Source organism: Bufo gargarizans, chromosome 3 (genome assembly GCF_014858855.1).
Source record: "Bufo gargarizans isolate SCDJY-AF-19 chromosome 3, ASM1485885v1, whole genome shotgun sequence".
Taxonomy (NCBI): Eukaryota; Metazoa; Chordata; class Amphibia; order Anura; family Bufonidae; genus Bufo; species Bufo gargarizans.
The window spans coordinates 219748028-219769442 of record NC_058082.1 but is presented as its reverse complement, the minus strand read 5'-3'; the positions used below and the strand labels follow the sequence as shown (position 1 = coordinate 219769442).

The window sequence follows — 21415 nt, the reverse complement described above, 5'->3', positions numbered from 1 at the left end:
GCAGTAAAATGTGTTTGCTGTAACTGCACTGTACCTTGAAGTAATGATACAAAACATTAACTAAAATGAGTATACTATTGCAGTTAATGCAATAAAATATACTGATGCAGATATTGCAGTAAAATATGTCTGCTGTAGCTGCATGGTATATTGAAATAACACAACGCCAACACATTTAACAGGTATGGTGTGCTAAGTATACAACACTGAAATGAACAGAAATGCCAAATTGTAAACAATAGTTAAACTGAAAAAACTGAGTTTTAAGGAAAAAAAAAATGGTCAGTGTTTGCAGCAGACCCTATGTTATTGATACTGCAGATGCTGATGATAAGCCTATGAACCTTAGAAACTTGACATTTTTACAAGAAAAGGCTGGCTGGCTGTCCATGTACAGAAAAAATAAAGGGTATTGCAGGATTATGTAATGCAGAACTTGCCAGAAGCTGTATCAAACTATGAAACACACAATTCTGGATGACCAGTCACTCACTCCCTATGCTCTCCCTGATAAAACCTTACATCTACCTAATTATTTCACTATACTCTCCCTATCTGTCACAACCAGACAGCTGAGAAGCTCTGACAGAAGCCTTTCAGAACCTCCTCCTTGAGTTTTCTTTGTTGTGGTCTTCAGTTCCTCATCTCGTTAGCCTCTCTCAGCTGTCATGTAGTTGGACTGATTGCTTCCCTTTAAATTCCTCCCCATGATGCATTACTTGGCGGCTTATACTTCTTCCTGGAGTGTGTGTGCATGCTGATCCTGTTTCCCAGTCTTCTACAAAGTTAAGTGCTGTACATTTATCTGTTATTTTCTGTTTGCTGGATCCCAGGTGACACTGACTCCCTCCGTGTCTGGTGTAGGGAGCCGGTGGTCGTGTCCCCTCACTATTGTAGGGTGTTCAGGGGTTATATAGTTGAGGTACGTGGATATGCAACAATCCACCTTTGGGATCTTTGCATAGGCTGAGCAGCCAGGGAAAGTGCTAGGTCTTGTGCAGGGGTCTCCCTTTTGGTTCCTTAGCTTTGGATCCAGTGAGTCATATATGCATGGTGCTTTGTCTTGTTTCCTGTACACCGTCCGTGACATTATAAGCCGCCAAAACCGTCTCAAGCATGGATCCGGTTTCACTTTTGACTAAACGCTTCCAGGGTCTTTCATTGGAGGTAGCTGATCTCCGTAAGACTTTTTCTCAGCTTCAAGTGACCGGTTCAGCTTGCGTTCATGGAGTTTGTTCTGAGCCTAAGATCTCGCTCCCGGATACGTTCTCCGGGGGTAGTGAGAATTTTGTGCGTTTTAGAGAGGCTTGCAAACTCCATTTTCGCCTTCTTCCCCATTCCTCTGGTGATGAGGAACGGAGGGTGGGGATCATTATATCGCTGCTCAGGGGTAACGCTCAGTCTTGGGCCTTTTCGGTGCCGGAGGGGGCACGGCCTCTCCGTTCAGTGGATGAATTCTTTTTAGCCCTGGGTCAGATATATGATGATCCGGATCGTATTGCTCTGGCTGAGTCTAGACTACGTCTATTATGCCAGGGTAAACAATCCGCAGAGATATACTGCTCAGAATTCGGAGATGGGCAGCTGATACTGGTTGGAATGATGCTGCACTCCGAAGTCAATTTTGCCATGGTCTTTCAGAGGGATTGAAAGATGCATTTGCCTTTCATGAGAGGCCTATTTCTTTGAACTCTGCTATGTCTCAGGCCCTTCGTATTGACAGGCGTCTTAGAGAGAGAGGAGAGATGTCTCCTTCTTGTCATACTCAGTCCCAGGACAGTGCAGCGGTCTCATTCTGTGCGCAGGGGTCTCGGTCGCTGTCAGCCCCTTCTGAGCAGGAGCCCATGCAGCTGGGGTTGATTGCTTCTGACAATAGAAGATTCAGCTCGCATGGGAGGGTTTGTTTTTGTTGTGGAGGTATAAATCATTTGGCAAATGTTTGTCCCTCTAGGAGATTCAGGCAGTTTTCTGGGAGTAATAAAGAAACAAACAGGAAAAAAATCTTTTAAAAATGTTTAGTCTGTTACTATTGGCAGGGTTGAGGCGGAAATTGAAGGTTTTCCGTTTGCTTGTAGTTCCCGTTTTGTCCTGCCTGCTAGGGTGGCGCTAGAGAGCAAGAGCATTTTTTGTGAGATTTTTGTGGATAGTGGAGCAGCTCTCAATCTCATTGATAATCAATTTGCAAAAACTCATGGTTTCCAGGTGTGCACTTTGGGAAAGGATATTCCTGTTTTTGCTATTGATTCCGCTCCACTTTCTCAGAAATCATTAAAGGGCATAGTTCACAATATCCGTTTAATTGTGAGTGATGCTCATGTTGAGGATGTGTCATGTTTCGTCCTTAGCGGTTTGCCTACTCCTCTAGTGTTGGGGCTACCCTGGCTCACTAAACATAACCCCACCATTGATTGGCAAGCGAGGCAAATAAATGGTTGGAGTGACTTTTGCAGAGAGAATTGCCTCACGACATCTGTTTCTGAGGTTGCTACTAAGACTGTACCATCTTTTCTCTCTGAATTTTCGGATGTCTTCTCTGAGAGTTGAGTTCAGGATTTGCCCCCGCACAGGGAGTACGATTGCCCAATTAATCTCATCCCAGGCGCCAAACTGCCTAAATCTCGTTTATACAATCTTTCCCAACCTGAGAGGATCGCTATGCGTGCTTATATCTCTGAGAGTCTGAGAAAAGGACACATACGACCCTCGAAGTCACCTGTTGCCGCTATTTTTTTCTTTGTTAAGAAAAAAGATGGTTCTTAAAGACCTTGTCTGGATTTCAGGGAGCTGAACAATATCACAATTCGTGACCCTTATCCGCTTCCTCTGATCCTGGACCTGTTTAACCAGGTTGTTGGGGCTAAAGTCTTTTCCAAATTAGATCTAAGAGGGGCATACAACCTGGTCAGGGTCAGAGAAGGAGACGAATGGAAGACGGCCTTCAATACCCCTGAGGGCCATTTTGAGAATTTGGTTATGCCTTTCGGTTTGATGAATGCCCCAGCCGTTTTTCAGCATTTCGTGAACAGCATTTTTTATCATTTGATGGGAAAATTTGTATTAGTGTATTTGGATGACATTTTGATTTTTTTCTCCTGATTTCAGAACTCATAGGAACATTTACATCAGGTCTTGCTCATTCTGCGGGAGAATAAATTATATGCGAAACTGGAAAAATGTGTGTTTGCGGTTCCAGAAATTCAATTTCTGGGGTTTCTTCTCTCCGCTTCTGGTTTTCGCATGGACCCCGAGAAGGTCCGCGCTGTGCTTGAGTAGGAGCTTCCTGAGAATCAGAAGGCGCTGATGCGTTTTTTGGGCTTTGCCAATTATTACAGGAAGTTTATTTTGAATTATTCCTCTATTGTTAAACCACACACTGATATGACCAGAAAGGGGGTAGATTTTTCTTCTTGGTCAGTAGAGGCGCGTAAGGCTTTTTCTAATATCAAGGAGAGTTTTGCTTCCGCTCCCATCTTGGTGCAACCTGATATTTCTTTACCCTTCATAGTTGAGGTTGATGCTTCTGAGGTGGGTGTGGGGGCGGTCTTGTCTCAGAGTTCCTCTCCTGCCAAGTGGCGACCGTGTGCCTTTTTCTCGAAAAAACTCTCCTCCGCAGAGAGAAATTACGATGTGGGAGATAGGGAATTGTTGGCCATCAAGTTGGCTTTTGAGGAATGGCGCCATTGGCTAGAGGGAGCCAGACACCCTATTACCGTATTTACTGACCATAAAATTCTGGCCTACTTGGAGTCAGCAAAGCGTCTGAACCCGAGACAGGCCAGATGGTCTTTGTTCTTTTCTAGGTTTAATTTTGTTGTCACGTTCCGCCCTGGAGATAAGAATGTGAAGGCAGATGCCCTGTCACGTTGTTTTCCGGGAGGCGGGAATTTTGAAGACCCGGGTCCCATTTTGGCTGAAGGTGTGGTGGTCTCTGCTCTTTTTTCTGAATTGGAGGCAGAGGTGCAGGCAGCCCAGTCAGAGGCTCCCGATCTTTGTCTTCCTGGGAGGTTGTTTGTGCCTCTCGCTTTAAGACACAAGATTTTTAAGGAACACCACGATACGGTCCTTGCTGGGCACCCGGGGGCAAGAGCCACACTGGATCTCATCGCTCTGAGATTCTGGTGGCCTGCGCTTCGTAAGTCGGTTGAGGGTTTTGTGGCAGCCTGCGAGACTTGCGCTCGTTCCAAAGTCCCTCATTCACGGCCATCAGGTCCTCTCCTTCCCTTACCCATTCCTTCCCGTCCTTGGACACATCTGTCCATGGACTTCATAACGGACCTGCCTCGTTCCTCGGGGAAGACTGTGATTCTGGTGGTGGTGGACCGTTTTAGCAAAATGGTGCATTTCATCCCTTTTCCTGGTTTGCCCAATGCTAAGACGCTGGCGCAGGCATTTATTGATCACATTGTCAAATTGCACGGTATTCCTTCAGACATAGTCTCTGATAGGGGCACGCAGTTTGTTTCCAGATTCTGGAAGGCTTTCTGTTCTCGCTTGGGGGTTCGGTTGTCATTCTCTTCTGCTTTCCACCCGCATTCGAATGGCCAGACAGAGCGCGTCAATCAGAATCTGGAGACATATCTGCGCTGTTTTGTGGCGGAGAATCAAGAGGATTGGTGTTCTTTTTTGTCCCTTGCTGAGTTTGCTTTAAATAACCGTCGTCAGGCGTCCTCTGATAAGTCACCATTTTTTGGTGCATATGGGTTTCATCCGCAGTTTGGGACTTTCTCGGGAGAGGGGTCTTCTGGTTTACCTGATGAGGAGAGATTCTCCTCGTCTTTGTCATCTATTTGGCAAAAGATTCAGGATAATCTAAAGAGCATGAGTGAGAGATATAAGCGTGTGGCAGATAAGAGACGTGTGCTTGGTCCGGACCTGAATGTTGGTGATCTGGTGTGGTTGTCTACCAAGAATATCAAATTGAAGGTTCCCTCCTGGAAGTTGGGTCCTAGGTTTATTGGGCCTTACAAAATCCTGTCTGTCATCAATCCTGTTGCCTACCGTCTTGATCTTCCTCAGACTTGGAAGATCCATAATGTTTTTCATAAGTCCTTATTGAAACCTTATGTTCAACCCATTGTACCCTCGCCTTTGCCTCCTCCTCCGATTATGGTTGATGGGAATCTTGAATTTCAGGTCTCTAGGATTGTGGATTCTCGTCTTGTCCGCGGTTCTCTTCAGTTTAGAAGTGTCTGCCATTACCACTGAGGAAGGGACCGGAACAGTCCCGAAACGCGTCTGGGCGATATTTCATTATAACCTCCAGAAAGAATTTTCGCATGGCCATGCGCTAAGAGACATTTGAAAATTACATTTGCTGGGATAACTACACTGCTGTATAACGTCTGAGCGGACAGAGAGATCGGACGGGAGTCTCACTCATAATACCGCGAGATTAGACGTCACTGCCTTACAAGCAGCACTTACGAGGGCGCGGACGTCAGCGCATCTCGTACAGCGGAGTCCCGGCATTTGCAAACAAACATCAAGTGGACGACTTCATACGTGCACAGCAGTAATATACTGTCATAGGAGGTAAGACTCCACACCCAGGAAAGTTTATCTTTTGCAACAAAGATAGGCATACTATTGCCACTATTGAAAGCGATACAGCTATTTAGCTGAGACATTTCAACGGCTCATTTGGCCATTTTCGGTTGCGGTCATCCATTATTATGGGAGGAACTCTTTCGGCCTGCATAGCCTATTAGGTGTCTTATCACCTCATCACATTATATGTCATTTATTATATGTCATTAATATTGTTGATCACATTATTGCACTGTTAATTTCCAGCACTGTTTATTTTCACTGGATCTATATTCTTATATTCAATTCACAGTTTAGTATTATGTTTAATCTTATTTAAGACACCGCTATTGTATGACTGAGATATGCCCCTTCGTCTAGGTGGAATGCGTTACTAAACTGGTCGACCAACTATTTTTCTACTGTAATATTTTATTTGTATTTTATCATTATTTTTATTGTATTGTTGTTCATTGATTTTATCATTAAATCTGAGTGTTTTTGCCACAGAGTGAGTGCTCGCTCTTCTATTCTATCAGTTTTTCTTACATTGAGGTGAGGCGTGCTCAATTTTAGCTTGCAGCACCGCATCATCCACTAACAGCAGTGAGCCGCGACATTCTGTTAATTTTTCTATGCAGACAATGTTATCCTCTTTCTGGATAAGGGCTGGAAAGCCGTCCCCTATGTTATGCAGGTGATAGAGTAGTTTAGTCTACTTTCTGGCTACTTAATCAACTGGGCTAAGTCCTCACCCCCTCCTGCTAAATCGAAATGCCCCCGAAGCGGGTTCCCGGGTCCGGTTGTTGTCTTTGGATGACTCTCTGGACTATCTGGGGATAAAGATAGGTGCCCCTATAGGTAGATTTCACGAGTTAAATCTTTCCCCGGTAATATATAAAGTAAAGGTAAAAATCAGAGCCTGGCAAAAATTATTAATATCGCAGTCCGATCGACATTAGTTAAAATGATTATACTGCCTCTGGTTTTGTATCCGATCTGTGCCTCCCCCATCTGGATAGAAGATGCCTTCTTTTACAGACTGGAAGCTTTAATAAAAGATCTAATTTGGGGGAGGAAGAGGGTCCGTAAAAGGAGAGGTATTTGTGGCTGGCCGAGTCAGAGGGGGGATTGTCACTTCCTTTCTTTCAAGGGTATTTTTTTTCTGTGCAGCTACAAAGATGCTGTAATTTTAGAGAGAATGCACTTGGGCAATATTTAACTAGGGTAACTGGTAGGTCACTTGATAATATCTTTATGCACTTTAGAAACAGCACAATTTGGAGAGTTGGACACTAGTTGTTTAATCCCGAGAACTCTGCAGAGGGTCTGGGATATATTAAAAACGACCCTGCAGGTGTCACATGTGCTTCATTTTACCCCGTTGTGGGAGAATCAGAACTTACCAGAATTTTTGAAAATAACCGATCACATCCATTGGAGTCGTAGGGATATCACTAGAGTGGCACATTTGTTTGTTGCAGATCGTTTTAAAGTCTTAGGGGACTTTAATTTCACAAATATTTCATTTTTAGACCAATTTATGTATGCACGTTTAAAGCATGCATACGAAGCTACACTTAATAAAACATATATGATTGCTCAACAACACTTATTTTTTGATTATTGTTTTTTTCATTTAGGGAAAAAGATTAAAATGGGCTCCTTGATAGCAAAGGTTCTGATAGTTAAGAGATGGGGTTCCCCCATATCCCCCACATTTGAGGAGTGGAGACGGATTATGTCCAAATTAAAGCTGTATGAGGAGATTGAGAGGCGGAGAAGGCATGGTATCTGATATCCTTCTATCTGTAGTAGCGAGGTGGATTGATTACCTCGCTCTGTTGGGCGTTGTACGTGGATGGGTACGAGGGAGGAGTATGGGGTTCGGGCTATCAGCGACAGCAGCCAAGGGTGGGGGGGTATATTTGGGATTAAAGGTTTTTAGTTTGAGTTTACAGAGCTGGACGTAAAAGAATGATGTTAAAATGATAGTAATATCTTTTTTTACATGTGTATAGTCCCATTTTATGTGTGCTTTTTTCTGGCTCTGTTTAAATGTTTTGTTATTATTATTGAAGAAAATACATTTTTTATTGGATAAAAAAAAAAGGATTAATTTCACACATATACATACCTTTTGGACCAGATTCTCCTCTGTCTCCCCCTTGTCCTTTCTCTCCCATGGGACCTTCTGTACCTTTCAATCCTGAAACAGAAAAAAAAAGTTTATCCATCCTTTTCAATTATATATGTTGTTTCCCACCTAGATGGCTGAAAAATCCTCCTCTGTGGTCTACCCTTAAAAGGGTTTTCCAAGATTTTATAGCTGATGACCTATTCTTTTTTGTTTAGTTTTTGTTTAATTATAGATATTGACATGGAAAATTCAATATGTTAATCATAAACACACAGCAATAAGTAATTTTCTGATAACACAGTCTTACTGGGCCCTTGTGCAGCTGCACAGGTTGCATATATGGTATGTCCACCACTGGACTACCCACCATCACCCAAAGCAGTCCACAACCGGCCCCCATACAGCTCTGCCCTAATCTCACCCTTGTATCCCCACATACAAGACCTTCCTATCTGTTCACATCTTGTCTGTTCCTTACATAATCATCTCCAACATTTCTCTCTTGCACCTTGCAAATCTTCAAAAGCCACATGAAAGCCCAGCATTAAAAAAAAACTTCCAACCTGCAACAACCCTGTCTCCACTACAAAAGTACTTTCATTAATTTTCCATTGTTCCTTTGTACTGTAAATTGCGAACCCTCGTAAAAAAGAGTAACCTAAAGTTCCTGGATCCCAATTTTTTTTTTTTGCCTCAGTACATTTACGATGAGAAATACATCACTTTTGCAATGGGCTATAATTAAAAATTCCAAAAAATGTTATACAGTTCCTACAGTATGTGTCTCCATGGTAACAGACTGCTGTGTTTTACCAACCTAGGACTGTAGAAAGCATTGTATCAAGAGGTCATGTGCTTTATTGTAAATAGGTTTTGTGGGAAATATTTAAAATGGACACCAGCAAGCTGTCCTAGAATATGAGCCGGAATAGTTGCCTCCACTTGCAGAGCTGCCTAGTAGGGTGAGGGGGTGGGCCTCACTACACAATGCCCTGATCTACAATAGATGGTAAAACTCAGGAAAACTCACCAAAATGTAGTATACACAAGTGCCAGAGTGTAGTGTATAGTAAGGATTCACTCCCTTACCCCCCCCCCCCCCCCCCAGGCAAGTGGAAGCAACCAGTCCTGCTCATATTCTAGGACAGGTTGCTAGCAGCCATTTTAGATCATTCTCGGAGAAGACCTTCAAAGTGGCAGTTACTGTGAGGGAAGAGGAAAGAATAAACATACTTGCATAATACTGATGGACACTTTTAGCCTAAAGGCCCCTTTACACAAAGTGATAGAGCAGGCAATTCCCAACAGTTGCCTGCCCATCAGTGGAGGAGAAAGCTGCATTTACATACAGAAATCCCCCTCCATCACCCATCACCCATCCCCATACAGTTTCATTGTTTCTGGGCACCAGATCACTGTTTAGATAGCACGATCTGCTGCCTAGAAATGATGATTTAGTTACCCGCATGAAGGATTGTTTCACTCACTCATCGGGTGATCTGCGGAACCTTTAAACGGGCAGATTATTGGGAACGAGCATTCATATGAATGTTCATTTCTGATAAACTGCGTAACAATTGGGCAGTGTAAAGCCACCTTAAACAATATGCAACACAGAGAACAAACAATTATTGTGTGTTCTAATGCTGCAAATATATTTCTTCCTAAAGGTCCTTAACTTCTTGCTAACCTACCAAAGAAGGGCACAAATGGAAGGGAATATGACTGCAGTATTAGACTACACAGGGCTTTCTTCTTATCTGTTAGCATGGAGCTGCATTGTCTGACTATGAACCGTAGAAACAAAATGCTAGGACAGGGATCAGCAACCTACGGCACTCCAGCTGCTGTGAAACTACAACTCCTAGCATGCAAATATGTTTGACTGTTCTTATAACTCCTATTAAAGTTAATGAAGCATTAGTGCTGGACGTTGCTGATCCCTGTGGTAGGAAGTTTCTAATTAAGGCCATTTCCAAAGTTGCTTCATTTTTCATTTTAGTTCTGCTGAGGTGATAAAAATAAAAATAAATCATTGGTTGCAAAGGAAGGCATAGCTTTATAGCCCCTCCATTTTTCAAATGGGAGTTAATTGGGCTATAAAAAAAATAATAACAATTTCTTGATCTACAATATGTATATTGATACAGATCTAGCAGGTATACAAGTAATCCCTGGCGCGTTAACACACAAGCTTATCACTCTGGCTTTATTTAACAATGTGCAAAGCTTCTGAAGCTTAAAGGGGTTATCCAAGACGTATAATGCCCCCCAAAATGCCCAGGCACCCCATACAGGTTATACTTACCCCGCTTCTCTCATGATGCCCGCACGGCCGCCGCTGCATCTCTCCCCATTGTGCAGATCAAAACATCTGGCGACAGGGGTGGGGAGGAATGTTTCAGCCAATAGCAAGCCGTGACAGAAACAAGCTTCCATAGCATCGCAGGTGACGCTAGGGAAGCTCGTTCCCATCGCGGCCTGCTATTGCTGCTTTCCCCCGTCACCAGAAAACTTGATGCTCGTGATGGGGAGTTGGGTAAGTATAACCTGTATGAGGTGCCTGGCCATTTTGGGGAACACAACCCCTTTAAAACTGATATTGAGTTACAATGTTGGGATAACGCGTTAACCCACTGATGTTGGCGATTGCTACAGCTGTACATTTTACTTAGTTTACCTGGAAATCCTGACACTCCTGGAGGACCTCTTTCCCCTTTGTGTCCTGTTTGACCTGGAAACCCTGCATCTCCCTACAAACACAAGAAAGTAATGGGGTAACTTCTACATACAGTGAATATGAAAAAGTTTGAAGGGTTTTGCTGTCTGGACATTTATAACATACAGGTATCCATGGAATAGGCGTGGGTGCCAGAGATGGGAACCAACACCTATTAGACTTGTATGGCATATCCTTTGGATTTATTATAAATGTTCAGAAGGAAAGTTAGAAAAGTTTAGAAAACCGTATTTAAAGTGTGTTAATTACTTACAGGAAGACCCTGAAATCCAGGGTCACCTTTCACTCCCTGAAAACCAGGAGCTCCAGGCCAGCCTCTGTCACCTCTCTCTCCTTTGGCTCCATCTTGTCCTGGGAAACCAGGGCTACCCGCAGGTCCAGGGTCACCTGAGACAACATGACATGTAACTAACAAATTGCTTCATTTTTTTCACAGTTAAACTTACTATGCTTAAAGCAAGACAGGTTTGTGATGCTTTCTAGCATCAGTTGCCACTGCCAGTTAGTAACTCTGCTGGATTGGCATGCTGTTGTGACATACTAGGAGGTTCACTCACTAAAGAGCGTGTAACCCTTCTGTTCTGAGGCATTAAACAGGCTAAGATGACCACCATTTCCCAATGCTTTGGTATAAATGAGAAAATATACCTGGCAAAAAAGTTCTGCTTAGGGCCACAGACTAACAGGAAAGAATTGTTTCCCGCTCAAAGTTTTCTTAAAGCATGCTACATATATATACAGTGTGAATTTACATTAGCAATACTATAACATTTAATAATTAAAATTACAAAGATGACTACTTTTGCTGATTAAATAATAAACGGATGAAATTGTAGATACTTTAATAAAAAAAAAAAAAACTGTTTATGCCTTACCAGGAAATCCTTGGGGACCAGGCTGCCCCCTGTCACCTTTTGGTCCTTCCATTGCAATTCCAGGAAGTCCAGGAGTACCAGGTGGCCCTTGTATGCCTTGGTTTCCAGGAATTCCTTGATCTCCTTTAATGCCAGGGAAGCCAGGGACTCCAGGTGAGCCTGATAATCCAGCATCACCTTTACCACCTATAAATTAAAAATAATAGTGAAGCATATTACAGAGAAACATTATTCAATAATCCTTTTTTTAACATTTTTGAAACTTGCAAAACAGTTAGACCCATGTCCATTAAATTGTAGCATACAGATCTACACACATATGGGGATATCTCTTAGGACCAGTGTTTTGCAGTGTGCTTACTCTAGCCCCCACTGATGTCAAATCAACCACAATTATTAAGAGGTGCACATCTCTTAATAATCTCTTAATGACCATGCACCATGAACTGAAATCTATACCATCAATGGAGCTGGTGTAGATTTCAGGTATAAACTACATCAGTTTCCTGGTATAGGCTATAACAACTATGTTTTGCTCCACACTGGAAACTGCCTGCCCAAATCCATCCACTTATTTAAAAAGTGCCAAGCAGGGCAACTTTCTTTCCCCAGTTTACGGGTTTAACCCTTTGAGGACCGACCAAGGGACATATTTGTCCCATGTTTTTAATTGCTTGTTTTATCTGATTAAGAACTTAAAATACTGTATTTTTTGTTTGAGTCAAAATATTAGTTCTTATCAACAAATGGATCTAGATTTATTTATTGTTCAAATACATTCTTAAAGGTAAAAAAATATAATAATTTTTATATTGATGATGGTAATCTTATGGTCCTCAAAGGGATAAAGGGGTTGATTAATGTTCCCCTATAGTTCTTACCTTTCTCACCACGTTCACCAGGATATCCAGGAATAGCTCTCCCAGGTAAACCTTAAAATAGATAAATATGGTACACTAAAGCATATCCAACCAGACATCATTTAGGCTGAATTAACCAGGAATAAATATTTTTGATAAGCAGACAATAATTAACAAAATAATAAAAATAATTGTTTCACTAACACATCAGGACAATATTATATTCTTATGAAACTGTCAGCACACAAACTTCATAAAAAATCGACTAACACAGGGTGAAGGCACTTCATATTTCAGCAAAATTTGAAGGGATTATTCTGACTTTATTTTAATGGTCGTGCAGCATTTTTACTGCGTCTGCAGCTTACTAGTCCCTCATCAAAAGAAGAACAGCCATGTTGTATTTAAACTGCCTGATGCTTTGTTCCCTCAGGAAATAAATGGTGCCAGATGTATCTGATTAATACTTACTTGAAAATTGAAGTGCACATGCAGAAAGTGAGTTTTCAGATTTATTGCTCCAGTGTTTACACATAATTTTCCATTGCCCCAGCAGTGTGAAATTATACGTTATTTTTCAGATGAATAAAGTGACGATCTTCTACATACAACAATGCAGATGAGACCTGACAAAGATTATCTCGACCCAAATGTCGTCAATTTATTCATTTGAGAAATAACGTATAATTTCACACTGCTGCGGCAATGGAAAATTATGTGTAAAGACTGGAGAAACCAATAAATCTGAAAACTTGTTTTATGCCTGTAAACTGAACTTATTTTCGACTATTGATTGGGTTGAAGAACCCTTCTAGTTGCAGCCTCCAATGTACATACACTCTGATTTCCTACTGAAATCAATACAAAATACATAGATACATATTCATATAGGAAGTCAGAAAACATCATCAATATGTCATGCTTATGTCACTTCTGCTTTTGACTAAAACCAAGCTTAATTGCCAAACTCAGCTTCTAAATTTCCAATAAATCTGTCACCATAATAATTTGTTTTAAGCATTAGTATATGAGTTGGCTACACTATTGTAAAAATTTTTATTAAACAGCCAAGTAATCGAAAGTCAATATTACTAATCATAGGAAAATAACAAAATAAAAGTAGCCAAATAAGTATTGAAATGTAAGAATTTTAAAATATAATTCAATTTCACTTACCTGTTTCACCCTTCTCACCAGGTGTTCCCGGGACCCCATCATAGCCAGGTTCTCCCTTTTCTCCAATTGAGCCAGGGGGGCCCTGAATTCCATGTTCACCTAAACATTTGCCAAAAACACATTTTGAGGGTCTTCTTTTCTTGACTGTGAACTACAGTACATTAACTATACCATAACATTAGTTTGATTGTCCTATTTGGTTTGTTAAAACAAAGGCTCCCTTGTGCGTTTTTCACTTTTGCACCTCAAAGCCTGGACATACATTTAACATAAAAAGGTTTGCTTACATTAACTATTCTCCTAAACAGAACCTAGCATGTGCATGTTTTAATGTCCTTGAATACGCCACATACAGGAAATATGATTAACATCAAATAAGTTGTATCTGAATTAATAAAAAATTGACTCATGTGATTGATTGAAGCCAGCTTTAAATCGAGTTGCCATCTGCTGGTACTCTGTTAACTATTATCGTATCATCGTATCGTATATTATCGTATTATCATATCGTATCGATGGGATCCTCTGGTGCTCTACTGGGGCCAGTCCAGCCCTGCAGGAAACAAAACTGTGGGCTAGCTTGTTGGTAACATTTAAAAAGTAAAAGTTTTTCTTAAGTGCATATACTAATGAGAAGATAGGCATTGTTTGAGTGTTTAATATTGATGACCGGTTAGGACAGGTTATCAATATCAGATGGGCAGGGGTTGAACTCCCGGCACCCCACTTGATCAGCTGCTTAAGGAGTCTGCAGCGCTGCGGGCCTCCTTGAAGCTTAGAAAGCACATTGGATAGTGGGTGTGCTTGGTATTGCAGCTGAAGCCTACTGACTTGAATGGGAATCAGCTGGGCCTAGGTCATGTGACTGATGAAAGTGATGCCATGGGCCTAGTGAGAGTAAGCGCAGCAGTCTCTTCAACAGCTTATCTGTGTGTTTGCCAGGAGTTCAACCCCACTGATTAGATATTGACCACGTATCCTGAGGATAGGTTGTCAACAACCCGAATTCAGTAAAAGGATTTTTACAGTAGAAATTAATTTCTGAAGTTATTACCCAAAGTCTCGGGCTGCACCTCAATGGGGAAGGGGCAGCTGTGTTGGGGAAGAAGATGGCTAGAAGGTTGGAGGAGTGTTTAAACTAGGGACTGGGGGGGAGGGTAATTATGTTATAGAATGGGAAGATAGTGCAGATAGAGACCGGGGGCAAGGTAGTGAGACTGGGGGAGGAACGGAAGGAGGGACTAGAACAGTTCAGAAGGAAAGGTGTAGAGTAAAAAATATACATAAACCTCTCAAATGTATGTATACTAATGCCAGAAGCCTGACTAATAAAACTGGTGAACTGGAATTAGTGATGTGTGAGGAGGACTATGACATAGTGGGAATAACTGAGACATGGCTGGATGATAGCTATGACTGGACAGTTAATGTACAGGGTTACAGCCTGTTTAGAAAGGATCGCCAAAACCGGAGAGGGGGAGGGGTCTGCCTTTATGTAAAGTCCTGTCTAAAGCCCACACTCCGGGAAGATATAAGTGAGGGACATGAACATGTGGAGTCACTGTGGGTAGAAATACATGGCGCTAAAAACAATAATAAATTACTAATAGGAGTTTACTATAAACCACCTAATATACCAGAGTCCACAGAAAATCTACTACTAAACGAGATAGACGAGGCGGCAAATCATAATGAGGTGGTTATTATGGGGGACTTCAACTACCCAGATATAGACTGGGAAACTGAAACTTGTATATCTCATAAAGAAAATAGGTTCTTGGCAATAACCAAAGACAATTTCCTCTCCCAACTGGTTCAGGACCCGACTAGAGGGACGGCCATTCTGGACTTAGTATTAACCAATAGGCCTGACAGAACAACAGACGTGCAGGTTGGGGGACACCTGGGAAATAGTGACCACAAAGTAATAACCTTCCAATTATCATTCAAAAGAGCGTTTCTACAGGGAGGAACAAAAATACCAAACTTCAAAAAAGCTAAATTTAGCCAACTAAGAGAGGCCATAGGCCTAACTAAATGGGATAAAGTCCTCACAAATAAAAATACAGCCACAAAATGGGATATCTTTAAAAGCATCCTAAAATCTCATTGTGAGAGGTACATACCGTATGGGAATAAAAGGTTAAGGAACAAAAAGAAACCAATGTGGATAAACAGAACTGTAAAGAAAGCAATAAATGACAAAAAGAAAGCATATAAAACACTAAAACAGGAAGGTAGCACGGAAGCACTGAAAAACTATAAGGAAAAAAATAGAACATGTAAAAAACAAATAAAAGCGGCCAAACTAGAGACCGAGAGATTAATTGCCAAAGAGAGTAAAACTAATCCTAAAATGTTCTTCAATTATATAAATGTTAAAAAGTATAAATCTGAAGGTGTCGGCACGTTAAAGAGTAATGAGGGGAGAGTCGCAGAGAGCGACGAGGAGAAAGCAAAGCTGTTAAATATTTTTTTCTCCAATGTATTCACTGAGGAAAATAAACTGTCAGATGACATGCAGAATGCAAAAATAAATTCCCCATTAAAAGTGTCCTGCCTGACCCAGGAAGAAGTGCAACAGCGACTTAAAAAGATTAAAATAGACAAATCGCCAGGACCGGATGGCATACACCCCCGTATCCTAAGGGAATTAAGTAATGTCATAGCCAGACCCTTATTTCTAATATTTGCAGATTCTATATTGACAGGGAATGTCCCACAGGATTGGCGCATGGCAAATGTGGTGCCAATATTCAAAAAGGGTCCAAAAACAGAGCCTGGAAACTATAGGCCGGTAAGTTTAACATCTGTTGTGGGTAAACTGTTTGAAGGTTTTCTGAGAGATGCTATGTTAGAGCATCTTAACGGAAATAAGCAAATAACGCCATATCAGCATGGCTTCGTGAGGGATCGCTCATGTCAAACAAATTTAATCAGTTTCTATGAGGAGGTAAGTTCTAGACTTGACAGCGGCGAATCAATGGATGTCGTGTATCTGGACTTCTCGAAAGCATTTGACACAGTACCACATAAAAGGTTAGTATATAAAATGAGAATGCTCGGACTGGGAGAAAATGTCTGTAAGTGGGTAAGTAACTGGCTCAATGATAGAAAACAGAGGGTGGTTATTAATGGTAAATACTCAGATTGGGTCACTGTCACTAGTGGAGTACCTCAGGGGTCAGTATTGGGCCCTATTCTCTTCAATATATTTATTAATGATCTTGTAGAAGGCTTGCATAGCAAAATATCAATTTTCGCAGATGACACTAAACTGTGTAAAGTAATTAACACTGATGAGGACAGTATACTACTACAGAGCGATCTGGATAGATTGGAGGCTTGGGCAGATAAGTGGCAGATGAGGTTTAACACTGACAAATGTAAAGTTATGCACATGGGAAGGAATAATGCAAGTCACCCGTACTTATTAAATGGTAAAACACTCGGTAACACTGACATGGAAAAAGATCTAGGAATTTTAATAAACAGCAAACTAAGCTGCAAAAAACAGTGTCAGGCAGCTGCTGCCAAGGCCAATAAGATAATGGGCTGCATCAAAAGGGGCATAGATGCCCGTGATGAGAACATAGTCCTACCACTTTACAAATCATTAGTCAGACCACACATGGAGTACTGTGTACAGTTCTGGGCTCCAGTGAACAAAGCAGACATAGCAGAGCTGGAGAGGGTCCAGAGGAGGGCAACTAAAGTAATAACTGGAATGGGGCAACTACAGTACCCTGAAAGATTATCAAAATTAGGGTTATTCACTTTAGAAAAAAGACGACTGAGAGGAGATCTAATTAATATGTATAAATATATCAGGGGTCAGTACAGAGATCTACCCCATCATCTATTTATTCCCAGGACGGTGACTGTGAGGAGGGGATATCCTCTGTGTCTGGAGGAAAGAAGGTTTGTACACAAACATAGAAGAGGATTCTTTACGGTAAGAGCAGTGAGACTATGGAACTCTCTGCCTGAGGAGGTGGTGATGGTGAGTACAATAAAGGAATTCAAGAGGGGCCTGGATGTATTTCTGGAGCGTAATAATATTACAGGCTATAGCTACTAGAGAGAGATCGTTGATCCAGGGATTTATTCTGATTGCCTGATTGGAGTCGGGAAGGAATTTTTATTCCCCTAAAGTGAGGAAAATTGGCTTCTACCTCACAGGGTTTTTTTGCCTTCCTCTGGATCAACTTGCAGGATGACAGGCCGAACTGGATGGACAAATGTCTTTTTTCGGCCTTATGTACTATGAGATTTCGCAAAGTAATAACTTCTGCTCATCTGAGCCAATACATTCTAATACTGTACTGTCGATTCGCTCATCCTCAGTTGTCAATATTAAACACCCAGATAACCCCTTTAAGTACTGCTGCCAAATGAAAACTTTTTATGCCAGGTTTATATATATCCGTCCATCCTTTGTAGTTTCTGGTGCCAGAATTGATCCCATCCAATGCGTTTGTTTTGTCACCTGATGTTTCTTAGTGCAGGACAGAAAATAATAGGGGATAAGTGCCCTTAATGGAAAATCAGCTTCAAAACAACTTAAATTGTTTTATTAACTTATACTTCTCACCTGGTTGTCCTTTTGATCCAGGAACACCATCCCGCCCAGGGAAGCCCTTTGTTCCTTTTTCTCCAGGTATACCCGGGCTACCTATTAGCATATGTAACCAAATATGTTAAAGTTGTACTTTTCCTCTTGTTCTGAAAATATTTACGTAAAATAATGGTATTTCTTATCACCTGGGAACCCAGCAAGGCCTGGTAATCCTTTTTCTCCTTGTAACCCAGGCATTCCAGGGACACCAATGTCACCTTTGTCTCCCGTTTCGCCTGGTAATCCTTGAAGACCATCAGTTCCAGCATCACCCTACATTCAAAAGTATTTTACAAAAAATATAGATAGTATAAATATTCATTTTCACCCATTATTTTTATCCTTGAGGACCCTGCTATTTTCCATTTTTGTTTTTCACACCCTGGGTTCCCAGAGCCATAACTTTTTACTTTTCCGTTCACATAGCCATATGTGGGCTTGTTTTCTGCGGGATAAATTGTACCTTTTAATGGCATCGTTTACTATTGCATACAATGTAGAAGGAAGCTGATAAATAATTCCAAATGGGTTAAAATGGTGGAAAAAATGCAATTCTGCCACCATTGTGTTCCCCGTGCAGTAAAACTGACCTGTTACCTTCATTCTACAAGTTAGTACGAGTTTTCCTTGTGCGAAAAAAAGTGCAATCTTTTATTTTTTCATCACCATATTCTGACTCCCATAACCTGTTTATAGTTATGTTTACAGAGTGGTGTGTGGGCTAATTTTTGGCAGAACAATCTGTAGGTTTTATTGATACCATTTGAAGTGTACACCTTTTTGATAACTTTTTATTAATAAAATTCTGGAAGTGAAATAAAAATTGTGAATTGGCCATTTTCACCATAACGGATAAATATTTTTATATTTTAATAGTACCAGCATTTTTGAACGTGGCGATGGCCATGATGTAAAATTTTTCATTCTAGAGAAAGAGGGGTTATTTGAATTGTTATATATATATATATATATATATATATATATAGATGAATAGAACACTCAATTATAAGATTGCATTTTGTATGCTGTAATGAATATCTATGCATTACAGAATACAGGATTCAGTTTATTCCAATGCTGTGCTGTCACCTGCAGGCCTGTATTGGAATATACTAGTAATCAGCTTGGGCTTGGAAGCCTTGAACTAGCTTAGGCCTATTACTAGCATTGGGCTTGAAGGCGTGCGGCTCCCGATTTTAGCGTTCCCAGACGCCATGGTCAAGTTTGGCCATTACATCTGGGAGGTTAAATGTCTGCGATCAGCATAACTGCGGGCGGTTATGACACCCGCAGTGCTCGTGAGCAGATGTCATATTTGAAGTTTGGACTTCCACAGTACATGTAAGATAGAGTAACAGAAATGGTTAAACAAGGGGTTAAAGGGGTGTTTATTACAACCATGTTTGAAACATGTTTTAGAATATGGTGGCACAAAGCAAACTATATAAATTTGGTATTTTTATCATTCCTCATACCTTAATTTTTCATTTTTGTCAATACAAGATATGATTAATTAAATGGTTCCACTTGTTCATCAAAAAATAAGCCCTCACACAGCTATGTAAATGGAAAAGTAAAACAAAAGTATGGCTCATAGAAAAATGAAAATGGAATAAAAGGCCAATATATACGCTACAGAAATCAAACATTGTATAAAATGCCTAGTATGAAACACCTAATATGTCACACATTTCCTGTGCTTTCTTTATAATGCCATAAGGGAAACTGACAATGTATAAAATACTATTGTCGAACAAACCAGTAAAGTATAAAATACAGGGAGTATATATTTTTATTCCAGAGGTCATCACACAGCGGCAGCACCCAAAAAAAATTAACCAGCGCCATTAAATCCACCCCCATACAAATACTGTACAGTGCCATAACACAAGTGAGAACACTACTGCTCTCTTTCTCTTGTTTTTTCAGTAAGAAAGTTATGTTCTTATTGAGGACATTTGCATTTGTTCCATGTAAGAATAAGTCAAGCTATGAAGTGTTCTTGTGTAAGAAAGACAAGTGCAATTGCAGATAACATTCTAGCCTTCCTAGTTGCAACTTATTTTTCAGTAAGAAAGTTCTGTTCTTCCACTGTTTTATAATAAGTGTAGTTTAGCCTAGATTCACACGACCGTATGTGTTTTGCTATCCGCATATTTGCGGATCCGCTAAAAAAAGGATGATGTCGGTATGGCATCTGTTTTTTTGCGGATCCATTGTAACAATGCCTATCCTTGTCCACAAAACGGACAAGAATAGGACATGCTCTATCTTTTTCGCCAGGCTACGGAACGGACATACGGATGCGGACACGGAAACATTATTTGGCATTTCATTAGTTGTAATTCAAAATGCCATTCTAGCCTTCCTTGGTCTCTTTCTCTAGTAAAGTTCCATTCTGCTATCTTATAACAAGTGTAGTTTATTGAGGACATTTGCATTTCTTCCATGCTAGAACCATTGCCAAACTATTACGTGCTCTTGTGTGCGAAAGACAATTAAGTACCATCCAAAATGCCATTCTAGAATTCCTAGTTGCAACAAGTGAGGACAATACCGGTCTCTTTCTCTTGTTTTTAAGGCTACTTTCACACTCACGTTTTGGGCGGATCCATCATGGATCTGCAAAAACGGATCAGTTACAATATTAAAACCGCATGCATCCGTCATGAATGGATCCGTTTGTATTATCTGTAATATAGCCAAAACAGATCCGTCATGAACTCTATTGAAAGTTAATGGGAGACGGATCCGTTTCCTATTGTGCCAGATTAGCTCAGTTTCGTCAAGCAGACCACCTCCAGAGCGGAATGGTGACTGAACGGAGGCAAACTGATGCATTCTGAGTGGATCCTTATGCATTCAGAATGCATTAGGGCAAAACTGATCCGTTTTGGACCGCTTGTGAGAGCCCATGACAGATCTGACAAACGGAGAGCCAAAACGCGAGTGTGAAAGTAGCCTAAGTAAGAAAGTTCTGTTATTCTGCTTATTGCAAATGAGGAGTCGGACAATACTGGTCTCTTTCACTTATTTTCCGGTAAGAAAGTTCTGTTTTTCTGCTATTTTCTAACAACAAATCTAATTGCATTACATTTATTTTGTATTTCCAGCTTTCATGTTTCTTAACATTTAATACTTAACATTTCATACTTTGCCTAAACAGTTCTTGTCATTCTATATATGGACTAGTCATTATATACAATACCTAGGCAAAATATATAAAAGACTGAAACAACACAGACATTTTATTCTTTGCCAGAGACGTAACTTGAACTGACTGGCCCCCACAGCAAATTTTGTAACAAGGCCCCCCCCCCCAGCAACTTTTTTGCAACCCCCAACTCAATTGCAACCCCCACTCCTGTGGCTAGTAAAGATTGAGCTCTGTGACAAGGCCCGGCATCCGCTCTGTCCGTTTCCTACAGTGTTACTGTATATATTGTCATTGAATAATACTTTTGGGAGGGTCCTGACAAT

The 21415-nt window shown here is 40.9% G+C and overlaps 1 protein-coding gene across 1 annotated transcript in view; it reads right to left on the bottom strand.

Annotated features, from left to right (window-relative positions):
* COL4A1 (collagen type IV alpha 1 chain) overlaps positions 1–21415 on the bottom strand; it is a 207563-nt gene that overhangs the window by 19319 nt on the left and 166829 nt on the right. The window contains exons 38-45 of the mRNA XM_044284161.1: positions 18082–18208; positions 17912–17992; positions 13318–13416; positions 12163–12213; positions 11282–11467; positions 10660–10793; positions 10347–10419; positions 7664–7735 (exon numbers count right to left, since the gene is read on the bottom strand). Coding sequence (XP_044140096.1) covers positions 7664–7735; positions 10347–10419; positions 10660–10793; positions 11282–11467; positions 12163–12213; positions 13318–13416; positions 17912–17992; positions 18082–18208 — 823 coding nt within the window. The remainder of the gene's footprint in view (positions 1–7663; positions 7736–10346; positions 10420–10659; positions 10794–11281; positions 11468–12162; positions 12214–13317; positions 13417–17911; positions 17993–18081; positions 18209–21415) is intronic.